The sequence below is a fragment of the Melanotaenia boesemani genome, chromosome 12 (genome assembly GCF_017639745.1).
Source record: "Melanotaenia boesemani isolate fMelBoe1 chromosome 12, fMelBoe1.pri, whole genome shotgun sequence".
In the NCBI taxonomy this organism is placed as follows: Eukaryota; Metazoa; Chordata; class Actinopteri; order Atheriniformes; family Melanotaeniidae; genus Melanotaenia; species Melanotaenia boesemani.
Window position 1 is genome coordinate 32216669 of NC_055693.1, and position 15540 is coordinate 32232208.

At 39.0% G+C, this 15540-nt stretch overlaps 1 protein-coding gene across 1 annotated transcript in view; it reads right to left on the reverse strand.

Annotated features, from left to right (window-relative positions):
- LOC121650127 (ly6/PLAUR domain-containing protein 1-like) overlaps window positions 1-14303 on the reverse strand; it is a 30386-nt gene extending 16083 nt beyond the window's left edge. The window contains exons 1-2 of the mRNA XM_042001455.1: window positions 14199-14303; window positions 11132-11263 (exon numbers count right to left, since the gene is read on the reverse strand). Coding sequence (XP_041857389.1) covers window positions 11132-11263; window positions 14199-14247 — 181 coding nt within the window. The 5' untranslated portion in view covers window positions 14248-14303. The remainder of the gene's footprint in view (window positions 1-11131; window positions 11264-14198) is intronic.
- Between the last annotated feature and the right edge of the window lie 1237 nt (window positions 14304-15540).

A 15540-nucleotide genomic window follows, 5' to 3' on the forward strand; every position in this document is an offset into this window, starting at 1 on the left:
GAGGACATAAATCTGAAGCTACACAGTAAGATCTGGTACACACATAAGGAATTTTTTAATCTTATGAGATATTTTATTGGTTCGAGACCTCACATGTGAAGATAAAAAATCCGGCATTAAATAGTTTTGATCATACTGTGTGTGGTGTGCTCCGATAATCCAATCACAGCACAACACGCACATAATGATGCTGTCCCGCAACTCATCTACAGTCTAGTCCTTCGAGCCAGACATCTCACGTGACCAAACGTCATCTAACAAAAACATAGAAGAAAAATCATAGCAACAACCTGCAAAAAACAAAGAAGAAGAACCATAGCAACAACCGGCAAAGAACAAAAATGAAGAACCATAGCAACAACCTGCAAAAAACAAAGAAGAAGAACCATAGCAACAACTGGCAAAAAACAAAGAAAAAGGACCATAGCAAAAACCTGCAAAAAACATAGAAGAAGACCCATAGCAACAACCGGCAAAAAACAAAGAAGAAGAACCATAGCAACAACCTGCAAAAAACATAGAAGAAGAACCATAGCAAAAACCTGCAAAAAACAAAGAAGAATAATCATAGCAACAACCTGCAAAAAACAAAGAAGAACCATAGCAACAACCTGCAAAAAACAAAAAAGAAGAACCATAGCAACAACCTGCAAAAAACAAAGAAGAAGAACCATAGCAACAACCGGCAAAAAACAAAAAAGAAGAACCATAGCAACAACCGGAAAAAACAAAGAAGAAAAACCATAGCAACAACCTGCAAAAAACCTAGAAGAAGAATCATAGCAACAACCTGCAAAAACAAAGAAGAAGAACCATAGCAACAACCGGCAAAAAACAAAAAAGAAGAACCATAGCAACAACCTGCAAAAAACAAAGAAGAAGAACCATAGCAACAACCTGCAAAAAACAAAGAAGAAGAACCATAGCAACAACCTGCAAAAAACAAAGAAGAAGAACCATAGCAACAACTGGCAAAAAACAAAGAAGAAGAACCATAGCAACAACCTGCAAAAAACAAAGAAGAAGAACCATAGCAACAACTGGCAAAAAACAAAGAAGAAGAACCATAGCAACAACTGGCAAAAAACAAAGAAGAAGAACCATAGCAACAACCTGCAAAAAACAAAGAAGAAGAACCATAGCAACAACTGGCAAAAAACAAAGAAGAAGAACCATAGCAACAACCTGCAAAAAACAAAGAAGAAGAACCACAGCAACCACTGGCAAAAAACAAAGAAGAAGAACCACAGCAACAACTGGCAAAAAACAAAGAAGGAACATAGCAACAACCGGAAAACACAACACCCCGGATGGAAGGGGATATATAGGACGAGGGAGTGATAGTGGTCTTGGGACTATTGTTAACAGAAAAAGTCAGAACTGAAAAAAAAATAACTGGACTGAAGACAACGTGAATTTATATACTTCCTTGTTCCCCAGCCAGGTCGCTCTCTGATTGGCTACATTCCATGCCACGTCACCATCCACACCATCACAATTCATAAGTCGTTGCCGTTCCTCACACATATGAAGATATCAGGTCGTAAATATTGAACATGTTCAAGATTTCCGATTCTTGGCTACGACCTGTTTCGGAGCAGATTATTGGGACAAATCTGCTTGTAACACAACTCAGACCAAACGATAAGTGTACAGGAAAATCTTAAAAGACTCATGATTGGGCCTTTGCCCTTCTTGGTCGGGAAGAGGCAAAATAGGGACAAAAACAGCCCGAAAATCCTAAGTGAAACTGTGGTGACATTAAACACATGAAAAGTTTTTAGTAAAACAACATTATTATACTGACAGAAGCATCAGCTTAGGGGGCTAATAATGCTTTGTGTTTATACATTTCCACGCTGAGCAACTAAAATTTTTCAACTTGTTGCTTCCAGAACTGCTCAGAAACAGAGTTACTCACACAAGCAACAATAGTTTGCATGTACCATCCCTCCACACATTTCACATACTGTGCACAACAAAAGCAATAAGCAAATTAGCACTGGTTACTAATGGGTCGTGTGCTTGCATCATTTCTTTTCTGGATCTTGCTAGCAAAAATTTTAACCACTTTTATCCTCTTTTATCATTTCTTCAGACATAATGAAAAATAAGCCAGGCTTATTTCCTGCTGCGCTTTAGAAAAATGTTATCCCTATCATCTAAATGAAGTATGTATGCTGCTTGTGTTTATATGAACTCTGTGGCTTGATAAGGCTGTCCATTTTGGAGCAGTGGGTTGTCGTTCTCTCAGCTTTTAGACAAATAGGGATAAAACGGGATTGCGTAACACTTTTTAGACACAGACAGACTAATCTCTGAGCAAGAAAAAAGAACATCCATGCATTAAGGATGTGTTTCTGCACCTCTACATCTCTGCATTGCAGAATTGTATGCACAGTTAAAGGCTTGTAGAGAAAATCACAGGGCAAGGGTACTTAGTACGAATCATCAAGCCTGACTAATTTTATTCTTATTGCTAAAGCCCAGTGCAATGAAGAGGCAGCACAATTGTGAATGTACAGTATCTATTGCATTTTTAAACTGCTTTGAGGTGCGGCCAGTTGAATTTAGAAGTCGTCAGTTTCATGCAGAGCAGCAGTAATGATAATAGATAAAGGTTGGGATGTGCATGAGCATTCATGCAGAAATTTTCTTATTAAAGAGCTGTCGACACTACAGTGGGATGTGCCTGCCCTTTGAATTGGATCCACATTTCTGGAGACAGGGCCTTATTGACTTTGCTCATCAGAAGCCAAGAGAGAGAGATAGAAGAAAAAGAAGAAAAAAAACTTCCATTATCAACTGGGTCTGTAACGAAGGAGTCTTTACGCAGGGCAAACGACCTTTAGCCTGGGCGATAATGCGATGGAGTAAAACACGGCAATGACATGTTTTCACCATTAAGAAAGTAGCAGTACTCTGATACCCACCCACCTAAAACCGCTGTGCACAGAATATCTAGAAAAGATTTAAACCTGCATAAAACAGTGACACATTTTCACTGTAGATTTAGAGCAAATATACGAGACAGCAGAGTGAATCTGAAAAGAAGAACCGGAGCAACATCTGATTAACAAAATGGAGATATTTCAAGCTGAATGGAAAAGTTTGAGAAAAACATATTCAGAATTTGTGTTACCGTGAATTAGGGATGCACAGTGATGTCAGCAAGTTTTCTTCTGTGAATGTTTTGCATGGAAAAAAAAATATCTGCACCTACGATGAGCCATCTCAAGAGAGGGAGCAATTAGGAAAAGTTTTCTTCTGATGACTTTTCCACAGAGGCCATATTTCCAAAGGTGCCGTCGCACCGTAGAAGCGTTCATCACATCCTGTGAAAGTCTTTTTCAGGCAAAAATTGACTTTAATTTCCAGCAATCTGATGAGCAGTTTGTTCCGAATGTTTTTTTTAAACTCACTTGTGCTGTTTTCTTCAAAGTCACTTTAATTTTCATCGTTAGAAAGTTTTAGAAAAGGAGTACTATAAAGTTTAAATTATTATAAAGTATTATGAAGTATTGTATGTATTATAAAGTATTATAAAATTAAAATTTAGCTAATTACAGTACATCATTATAATTTGGTCTTTCTTGATGGTCTGAGTTGTTTTTAGGTCTCTGGCCATAGTCCTGGTTCATCTGGCCTTCTAATTGCTCAGCCTCTCACTTTCCACATTTACATGAGAGCTTTAATTCCCCTTTAATTCAGAATAAAAATAAAATCCTCTTTAGATTAAAAAATGACCTTGTAAACGCCTAATTCCAAATGAAAATGACCATTCTGAATTAAACTTAAATCCAAAGTAAGTGTCTGGTTTAACTCCTCGATCACATTTAGGTTCATTCTGCTTTAATAAATCGTTCGTTCGGTCGTTCTCAGCATGCTGGTTCCCTTGTCCTGTCAGGATGACGCCGCAGTACTCTACATCCCTTCTAGCATGCTGGTGTCGAGCTTCTGCTGCAAAACTAGAATCACAATCAAAGTAAAAATGGTTCTTATTATGTGGTCTTCCATGTTCTAGACCAGGGGTGCCCAAAGTCGGTCTTTGAGGGCCGCTGTCCTGCAGGATTTCCAGTGTTTCCTGCTTCAGCACATCTGACTCAAATGAAATAGATCCAACAGCCTATTAAGTTTTGCACAATGACTCATCAATTTGAGTCAGGTGGTTTTGGAGCAGGGACACATCAAAAACCTGCAGGATTGTGGCCCTTGAGGACCGGATCTGGCCACCCCTGTTCTAGACGAAAAGAAAAGCAGGAGCTGGAGTTTGTTTACTTCTGGTAGACCTGAGTCACATCCAGTCACATCACGGTCCAATCAGAACCCTTCCCAACCCCCAAATCTAAAGCGGAATTACATAAAGGTGATTAAACGTGTTCTCCATGTAAACCTCAATTCAGAATTACTATTTTCTATGTAAACGAGAAGGAGAATACTTTAATTCTGAATTATTTCATTCTAAATAATTAATTCAGAATTAAAAAACATGTACTATAAACCGGTGTCTTCCTGGTCCTCTGCTTTCATCTTCTCAACCTCCTACTTGAGAGTAACCTTTACTTTCCATTTCTTCACTTGCACCTTCTATCTCGCTCACTCTTCACCAAGCAGGACGGCGTCCATACAAGCCAGACAGAAACAGGATTATCTTAACCTGCTTAAAGCAGAACACTAGAATCAAACTTGATGTAAGCTGTAGATAATTGTTTGTAAATAAAATAACTGTGACAACTTGTCTCACATCCTCAGTGATGCTCCGGACATGATGATGGACCTGCTGCTGGTTCTGAAACTGAGGTCTATGTGGTTCATCATGTTAAACTTTACTAATACAGATTTTACAATGTTAGAGATCAATGTGTCAAAACAAAGCATGAAGCAGATATGACAGTACAACCAGTTTCACTTGAAGGCCAGCTTGTTGAAACTGTGGAAACTTTTAAATATCTTGGGCCAGATCTTGACCACCAGCAGAGATTTTCTGAAAACACATAACATGTTTTCAAGAAATGTTCACAGAGACTTGGTCTTCTCAGATGGCTAAGCTGTCCTGGTGTATATGTCTCATATATGTCTTACATATCCAGAGTGTTTAACCTTTTATCTCCCTGCTTGGTTTGGTCACTTAAGCTATAAGTTTAAAAACAAATTAAACAGGATTGAGACGACGGCAACAGGGAAAACCCCAACTGCCCCCTGAGTATTTATACTGAAAGGACAAAGAGGAAAGCTGAGAGAATCCAGGCAGATAGTCTAGAGCATCCTCTGTAAAGTCAATTGAGCTTCTGAAGTCAAGAAGAGGATTTAGAGTTCCTCTGTTTACCTTTTAGGGGTTTTAGACGTATTTTTGTTGCATTTATTTGTGCTGTTATTGCACCTATGCAGCACTGTGTCTCAGAGGTGTGTGTTGGTTGTGATGGTGAACCGAAGACGATTTTCCACTTTGGTGACAATATGTTCTCTTCTATTCTATTAAAGTGCTGAAAGGTTCAATATATATGATTGCAATGCAATAAGCCATTTGCTAGGTTACACCAACAAACACACGAGCGATGTTTAGTGTTGAACCTCCCGTCAGACGGTAAATTTATTCTACTCTGACATCTGCTATGCATATTAGAACATGCAGGGTTGGCAGCTTTCTGATTCACTGCCCTATTTTCTATTTTCTTCTTATTTTCTAACGTACTGAATGAAGTTGTTCGGTAATAATTATAAGACAGTCCTTGTTCCATTTTTTCCAGGTTTTACCTGGTTGTCAGAAATTAATCTGTGTTGTCCCTAAATGAATCCTAACGAGCTGTCTGCGGACAACTGCTGCTGTGTGAGTTCAGGTGCTGCTCACCTCTCTTCTCAAAGAAAAATTTTTAAAAAGCTGCTGTCCCTCACTTAATTTCCTGTATAAGACTTTCTCCTCAGGCTGTCTAGCCGCACTCTGTGTAAAACTCCGTTGAACGGACTGGTGAGGGTGTGGACTAAACCAGGGTCCTCTAAGAACATCCATCAGTATTGTTAATGCAAAATTCAATTTCTTTGCTCCTTCATTCAGGAAATCTTACTTTGAGTATGGTACCAATTAATTGCAAATTAAATTATGGGACAAAAAAAAAAAAAAGAAAAAAAAAAAACTTTTGATTCCAATAATTTTAAGGGGCGCCTTCCCTGGTTTGGGCCCTGACTAAACAGGACTTTTACCCCCCCAGTCCAACACCACTGCTTGTAACAAAGAAAGAGCAATGCAGAAAACTGAAGCAGTTAGATTGAATTCAGCCATAATTTACATTTTTCTCTCTCTTTGACATGTCTAAATATTATAAAATGAACCAAAATAAAGGTATGATGAAAACACCAGTAGGTTTAGTGGTTTATATTCTCTGGGCTGAAGGTTGAAATCAGCAGCCATGGTAACAGAAATGTAACATAATCATTCATTGTTTTGCTCTTTTTTAAGTCATAAAGAGCTGTGTGGCGCAGTAAATGTGGACTGTTTGCTTGTTTGGTACTGGCTGGTAGATTCAGGGGTTTTAACAAGGTTTCAGCCAGCTGAGCAAACTGAGTGAGACCAAAATCCAGGCCAGTGAACAACAAATCAATATGCTCAGTGATGCAGCACAGACTTTGTAAGTGAACCTGGCATGATCATTTCCACTTATTAAATTCATAATCTCGACTATAATTTAGCTTTACACTGATCATTGTTTTAATGGGGGCCATCTGGTGACATCACAAGAAAATCTATTTTATTTAGCAGTGGGACTTTAACCCTTTAAGGCCTAAACCATGAAAAAATTGTAAGAAAAGTCCAATTTCTTTTTAATATGAAGTCTTTATTTGGCCCTTTCACAAAAAAATTATTACCATGTGATATTTTAAAAATATTATAATGTGGTTTTATGCTTCTGGGTATCTGTTAGGGGACAGAAGACAAGTATCTTGTTGTGTTCAATAGGACTTTAAGCAAAGTTTATACCATAAATTTAAGCAAAATGTCTCAGAAACTGTACGTAACAAATATGTCACATCAGGGTTAATTACGTTAATTACGATTAATTAATTACAAAAAATGTATGTGTTAAAAAATTAATGCATTTAATCGCAGTTTGGGTTCAAAACAATGTGGAACATTTGTCAGGACAAGGTTTCCGCCCCGATTCCAGTGTCACACACGTGGGTGCCAGCGAGTTTTCAGACCCCTCTAGCGATTCTATAGTTTTAAAAAGCGACTACCAACAAATGTAGAGACTTTTTCTGGTGATATTGGAGACTTTTGGAGACTGAGGTGAAAACATGTAACGTTTACTCCTCTTAGTGAGCTGCGGTGCTGATTCAGGCCCCTCCCAGTCAGATATTAATGTGTTACTAATGAAAAGTGTGGACAAAACAATAAAAAGTTAAAAGTTCGATAACATGTTCTAGACTATAAGTCAGAGAACAGCTGGAGCTGCTAGTTAAAGTAGTTAAAATGGTACTTTAACTACGGATATTTTCTGTTTCTTTTTCTATTGTTTTCAATTGAAATGCGATTAAATGCTTTTTAATTAGACATGACTTTGAGACGTGTAAAATGCTCAGATTCTTAAAATATTGTTGATTTTTGATTTGCAGCACTTTGGAGACATTTTTATGTTTTTGTTTTTAAAATGTGCTTTATAAATAAAGTGGAGTGGATTCTTGTGTTAATATGAAAACTTCATTACCCATGATGCATTTGGACTGAGAACACTGCCCTTTTTGCTTGGTTGTTGAGACCAGGGGTAACATGTTTGTTCACTTTAGCTGATGTTCGGCTACAAGCCAGAGTCTCGTCTCTTTTTTTTTTTCTGCAACACTCCGCTCTTCCTCTGATAATGTCCTCTAGTGGTCCTTTGCTGAATCAGCCCTGGTGCACGTTCACTATGGCCGGTGTGTTGATAGCCAGTTGCCTAAGTGTGTTGCGGTGATGTAAAGTGGAACTCAGCTGTCACATGATGCACAGAGCTGGAACACAAGGTTGTTAAGTGCAGTTTCTCAGCTTCAGGGCGCTGCAGGGCAAGGAGGCCCTTCAGAAAAGTTCATAAATGATGTCAATGTGCCACCAAAACCAGCAAGAAAAACAGAGTTTAAGGTTGAAATCTTATGTAGTGTTGCTTTAAGCCCCCAAGTAAGTGTAGTTTATCATGCATAACTAACACGGCCACAAGTTAAGCATCATTCCCAAGTTCGGGGTGTCACAGTTACCTAATTTCACAAGTAATTAATTAAACAGCATTATTAATTAATCAGAAAGCTCCCTCTATATTATCACTTTCTAGAGAAGATTATATGTGAATCAAAATCAGATCAGCACAACTAGAGAAAGAAAACAAAGTTACCTCCACGTGGTGCTGGTTGTATTGCTTTAGCCCATTTATACTTCCCTCAAACTTCCATGCGTCTTTTACGTTGTCATGGTTAATTTCATTCATCCACTAGTGGGCAGTGCTGAGTTCACTCTCGCATTCTGACATCAGTTTTAGACACCAGTTGGTGGAGGTAATGCACCGCTATAAAGTTGTTTGCAACATGCCCAACAGGACTGACACACTCACACAGCCTTTCTTCTAAAACTTCTGATATCCGACATCCAACATAATACCAGCTGTACTGCTCAACACTGTATAAACACAGTATAAATGAAGTGGATTATTGTGTTAATATGAAAACTTCATTACCCATGATGCATTTGGACTGTGAACACTGCCCTTTCTGCTTGATTGTTGAGAGTAGTTGTTGATTTGCTGCATCAAGCGACGGATCTGCATGGCCCCTGAAAACAGATGAAATTACGCACCTAAACAATGCAAGAGACGGACGGTCTGTCCAACTGCGCTTCCATCTCATGCTTCGAGCATTAATGGCCCTTCAAAGTGGAAAAGTACAGCAGAAGAAGAGTTATTCCCTCCAGGCAAACAGCATTCTTACTGGATTTGTTTATTTATTATTTATTTTTTGCCAGCCTTGAAGCAGATGGGCTACAGCAGCAGAAGACACACCGGGTGCCTCCTGTCAGCTAAGAACAGGAAACTGAGGCTACAATTCACACACACTCACCAACACTGGACAATAGAAGATGGAGAAACGTTGCTGGTCTGATGAGTCTCCATTTCAGCTCCACATTCAGATGCTAGGCTCAGAATTTGGTGGAAACATCATGAAAACATGGATCCATCCTGCCTTGGATCAACAGTTCAATAGCTGGTGGTGTAATGGTGTGGGGGTTATTTTCTTGACCCACTTTGGGTCCCTTAGTACCAACATGGCCTGGTTTAACCAGCACAGCCTACCTGAGTATTGTTGCTGACCATGTCCATCCCTTTATGACCACAGTGGAGCATCTTCTGATGCTACTTCCAGCAGGATAATGCACCATGTCACAAAGCTCAGATCATCTCCACCTGCTTTCTAGAACATGACGATGAGTTCACTGGACTCCAACGGCCTCCACAGCCACCAGATCTCAGTCCAGTAGAGCAGCTTTGGGATGCTTGATGCTGTCATGTCAATATGGAGAAAACCTCTGAGGAAGGTTTCTACCACCTTGTTCAATCTATGACACCACTAAGGGAAAAGGGAGTCCAACCCGGTACTAGCAAGGTGGACCTGATAAAGTGGACAGTGGGTGTATGCAGAACATAGGGCTGGGCAATTAATCAAATTTTAATAGCAATTACGATCTGGGTTTTTAACGATCATAAAAATGAAATGGTCCGATTATTTTTTGTCCTTCGATTTGTGCTGTTTTCAAATCTAGCGCAGCGGTCATTGCAGCGCTTTGCTGCAGACTCCTCCCACTGCTGCAGACTCCTCCCACAGCCCCGACCGCTTTAGTTTTATTCAGAACGAGTTGCAGACACCTGGACACACGGGAGGCGGCGTCGCTCCTTCGCCAACATTTTCTATGTAAACTTGCGCGAGGAAGCGAGAATCGCTGCCCTCCTCCAGCCAAGCGACAGGTGACAGTCGTGCATGTAAAATGTTGCGTTCGTGCACACAGACATGCACACGGGGGCTTGCGACGCAACACAAAAAAATAGAAAAATGTTCAATTTTTGTGAGTCACAACTAAATAATCCACCAGCTCCCAGAGTCACAGAGAGACAAACGTTATAAATAAACAGAACTTTTTTCTCAATTAACACAGCAAACAATCCAGGATTTAAGAAACTCATCAACACTTTGGACAAACGGCATCACTGCCATCTCACCACCATGTTAGTGGACTGTCTCTTTCTTCCCTGTATGATGAGTGTAGTGAGGGTGTTGTGAAAGATGGTGACAGTCCGATGTTTCGCCACCGCTACGGACCTGTGGTAAAGCCGCACCAGAGCCGTATAGAAATGTCGCACATGTCGAACATAGCTGCTGGTCTGAGACAAACAATAGCTATGGGGACCTTGTGGAAAGAAACTAGTCTGCATTACCACAGTAAACACTTCAAATGTCACACTGAACACCCCCCCCACCCCCACCAAAAATCTATAATCATGTTAAATAATCGAGATCTCAATTTCAATCAAAATAATCGTGATTATCATTTTCCCCATAATCGAGCAGCCCTAGCAGAACATCAGAATTTTAGGAGAAAAGTTGGAACATTTCCCTTAAGATGGAAATCTTATTTCCAGGACTACTATTTCAAATACTGACTTTCATGCTTTGTTTATACCTCACATCAGTGGATTTCTACTCGAGGTATAGATCAGAAATGGCCTCTAGCATCCTGAAGAGCTCTCTTTCTTTGAGCTCTATTTGTAATACAGGCTACATAAAGATAACCAGAAATAGAAAAAAAACAAAGTTTTCTTGGCATCATCTAAAAACGTGATTGATTTCCATAAATTGAGGAGAAAATGACGGCGTGAGCAGTGAACAATACAAACAAACTAATCCTGCTCAGGAGGAGGAAGCAACTTCCCACTAACAGATGCCAAAGCTCTCAGTTCAGGATTAAGAGTTATTCCAAAATCAAGTTAAAAGTACTCTTAAACTTCTAATCGAGGGCCCAGAATAAAATGTCAAAGCTCTGTGTAACAGAATCTAATATTTTGTATGTAGTTTTAAGGACATATTCCCAGCAGGTGGAACAGCATATTCCAGAGGTATGACTTACCATTTTCCTTCACTAAAACCTCCTTCTGGCACATGTTCTGCATGTTGACGGTGCAGTTGACGATGAACTCTGGCGTGGAGCAGTCATGTGTCATCTCCTCACACTGATAACACTGAATCTGAAGAGCCAGCCCTGCAACACACACAGTCACTTATTCAGTCCAGTCTCATCACATCACAGTCACCTCCACAGTCACCCCACCTGTGGCCATAAAACTAGTCTACTTTTCATTTACATACTGATTTCTTTAAGAAATCACAATGAATGTTCCATCTAAAAGTAAAATTAGGTTTTATTCCGGAGAAATCTCTGACTTGTTCTGACTTTGAATCAATGTGACAGAGCTTATTTATTTGCATATTGTTGCAAATTTTCATCATGTCTTTTTTAAACAGCTCATATTTGTGTATTTCTGCTTATATCAAACCCTCCACTTTACTAAGTAAAGAAGTCTAAACAGTTTTCCATGAACTCCTGAAATACACTGATCAGGAATCACTGTGGAATGTCAGTGTATACATGTTAGTGTGTTAAATCACAGCATGCCGAAAACAGATTATTTCTGCTGCATATCCGCTGCAGGTTCAAACATCTTTCAGTAAATTATAATACACTGCAGGAAATCAGGGAAATATGTTATGCAACACATTATCCACTTTAATATTTATTTATTTAATACTTGTTCTGTCATTTCCAGTGTTTAGTTTTCTAATGCCACTTTATTAGCCAAACCACAAGTTTAATAATTACATTTATTAATTCGGGATGCAGTTCTGGTCATTTTAAACACTTCTACTTTATGTTCAACAAAGCAGTTGGAGAGGATGAGAGCTTGGATCTATGCTCTCGTGTTGTGTTCAGAGATGCTATTCTGCACACCTTGATTAGAGTGGGCTAAAACTAAGGTGCGCTGTTAGCAGGCTAAAAACCATGATTGTGCTGCACTTGCCCTTCTTGCTGCAAATACCTGTCAATCAAAAGGACACGCCCTTAATTATTTTCAAGATTTACTAACATCCAAATGGATGAGTTAGAAAAAAATTCATCCCCTCACAGTTGTCATGAAGGTAAACTTGATCTATTAATCCTAAAATTAAATTTTGTACCAAGCTTTAAACATGTTTATTTCTGCTGTGAAGTTGGTCTTTTTAACATGGGAGTGTTTGTGCATGTGTGCTTGCATGTGAGCATATGTGTATGTGAATTAGGACCACCTGGGTGAGTGTCTTTTGTCTCAGTCCGGCCCTGGTAGAAAGGATTTATACTTCAGATATGCAGGGGCAGGTCTAGAAAAGTTCTGATGGGGGGCCAGGCAGGGGCAATGACCAGGAAAATGGGGGAGGGGGTCAAATATGAGATCTTTTTGTTGTTTTTTTAAATGTCAAGATTTCATTAAATATTGTACTAATTATTACAACTAAAGTGATCATCTAATGTAAAAAAGAAAAAATAAATAAATAAGTAAAATGAGTATTGGCTTTTTCTTTCTGTTGATATAATACAGTAAAAACAGACATATTTCAGGCATAGTCGCGAATAGTGATTAATCATGATTAATCAATTTGTAAGCTGTTATTAATCTGATTAAAATTTTAAATAATTTGACAGCCATAGTTGTGATATGAATTTTTCTCATTTCACGAACAGCGGTTTAAAAATCCTAAACAGTGTTGGGAACGTGGCACACTGGGAAACTGTTTGAGGGGGGACCTTTTTTACTGCTGCACCTCTTAACATGCAGCAGAGCAGCTGTATTACTGGAGATGCTGAGCGGTGAAAATGAGCAAAGAAAGTTCAGAAATTAAAGTCTAACTTGATGACAAAGAAAACAGGACCCTTTTCTGCTGTCTGGAGGGACTAAAATATGGGAAAAAAAAAGATGTGGATGGAGATAACCCATGTTACCATAATCCATTGAGCCAAAGACCCAGTTTTTATAAATTCTGTGGAGTAAGAGAGGTCAGAGCTCTGACTGATGGGCATTTAAATGTTTCAGGTTCTTTTTTTCTTACAATGTACAGTTCTCATTACAATAAAATAGTTTATTCTTAGCATTTCTACTGCAGTAATTCTTCACTTTAACTGTGATTAACATGCAGACATGCATGTAAAAAATAACCTTTCAAATAATGACAAAAATACCATGATATATAATTTTAGTCATACTGCTCAGTTCCTCCTCAGGTTTAAAAGTCACTGCAATTCAGCGCAAAGTTGTAGGTCTTCACTTTTATCTGTTTGTATCTAATGTGGGTGATATCCAGCATGATACAAAGAGCGTGAGCTCTGATGTTTTGACAGAGATTCATAGGCTACAGTCTCTGTAAAAACTGGATATTTACAACGTTAACATCTAAATATTTTGGAGGGACATGTAAGACAGAGCTCTTCACAACCGTCAAATGGGGAAAATCTTCTGGAAAAATGTTTTATTCCTCCAGCAGGCACTTAGACTAGAATCAGCCCCAAAACGCTGATAGGCTACTATTAATAGCACCCAAAACATAACTTAATCTTCTAATATTGCACTTAGCAAATGTTTTAAAGTAAAACGAACTTATAGCAGATATTCCACTTTCACATTGCTGAATTTTTACTTTTATTTGAGGATTTTTTTTTATTTCTTCTATCACTGGTTGAGGCTGATCAGATGAATCTGCAGCTTACTTTTAGAAGATTACGACAATAAGTTGGATAATGAAGTAGAATAAAATGAGGCTCTACATTGTTGATGTGCGCTCTCCATCAGGATTTAGCGCACAGGAGCGCAGTGGCACACTCGGGGATTTTGGAGACACAGTGAAAAATAAAGGTACGTCACACTCTACCTGTATGTAAGTAAATCCAAATAGCCCAAAAGTCAGCAATCTGCTTACACTAAAAGAAGGAGCACAGCGCTGGATGAGCGCTGATCCCTCCAAAGTGTGCGCGCGGAGTCTCCCGCTTCAGCATTTACCACAAAACATTACACACCATCTTCTCTCCTGTACGCGTTTGGAATTTCGCTTTCAAACTGCAGCCTTATAAATCCCGGAAAGTGACGGGAAATGAAGCTGCGATCCCATACCTGAGCTGAAGAAGGACAGGAGCAAAGTTGAGACAGCAAACAGCCGCATCCTCCGCTGAGTGGGACCACCACGAGCAGAAACATGAGAGATGGCTGTACGCCAACTCTGAGGTGCACAAGCGCGCGGCAGCGGGCAGCCTGGCATGGTGAGCTCACACCTCACGCGCGATTCTTAAGCTCCGCTCCAGCTCCACGTGCACGATTAGGCTGCCATATAAAGCAGGCGATTTGAGAGGGAGACTGGGAAACCTTTAAGGTGTCAGCTTCTATTTTCCTTCTATCCATCCATTCATTGATTTATCTATCTTCTAGAGGTGTTGCCGATCCTTAAAATTTTAAGTTTGGATAATTATCTGAAAGCCCACAAAATATTAAAACCTGCTCGTGCAACACATTTGCTTTACTTAAATGAAAATAAAAACTATGCTTAACCCCCCCCCCCCTCTCTCTCTCTCTCTCTCTCTCTAATATTCGTGCCGAGTGTGTTATAAACTTCTGATCAGAGCTGTATCTGTTTCAGTGCTTCAATGCCTTAGTTTTAACCGTGTACTCACTTCCTGTGAGTGCTTTTAATGTTGTGGCTGATACGTGAATATTAACAGTTAATTAATATTAACAAATTCCTGTTCAATTTCTGTCCAGAGAACAAATTAAAATAAAGATTTTATGCTGTTGTTATTGTGGGGGTGACCACAGAGGCTACAGTGTGATTGCAGAAAATGAAAAGTGGCATGAAATCTCCAGAAGTACAGATCTGGAATATTTCATCTGATTGTTTGTGCTCATGCACCTTTCAGTATGCTGATACACTGGAACATGGTTGTCTAGGTGGACACTGTCAATGCATCAGTGAACTAAGTGGCTGCTTTTATCAAGATATCTTGAATTGTCAAAATATCTTGATTTAAAATAAATAGAATAATAATAATATCAGCTGAGAGCTTAGATTATAAGCTGAATGACTTTGGGGTATCTCCTTTGCCTTTCAGGGGAGCCGAGCGCCCCTTAGCTCCCCCGTAATTTCGAACCCTGGTTGCATACCAGTTTTAGGTGATTTTGTAGTGGAAAATTGTGTTTTTGCTTACTTTTCTATGTCTGTTCCAAACTGTAAGAATCAATCAATCTATCAAAACTTTATTTATAAAGCACTTTCAACATAGCTTGTAACCAAAGTGCTGTACAGGTAAATAAAAACCATAGAATAATAATAATAATAATAATAATAATAATAATAATAATACAAGCAGTAAGAAACACAATGAAATAAATAATAAAAAGCAGAAGACAGTACAGGGACTGGCCTAGTGATCATGCTCTCCTGAGGTAAAAGGCAGTGTAAAAA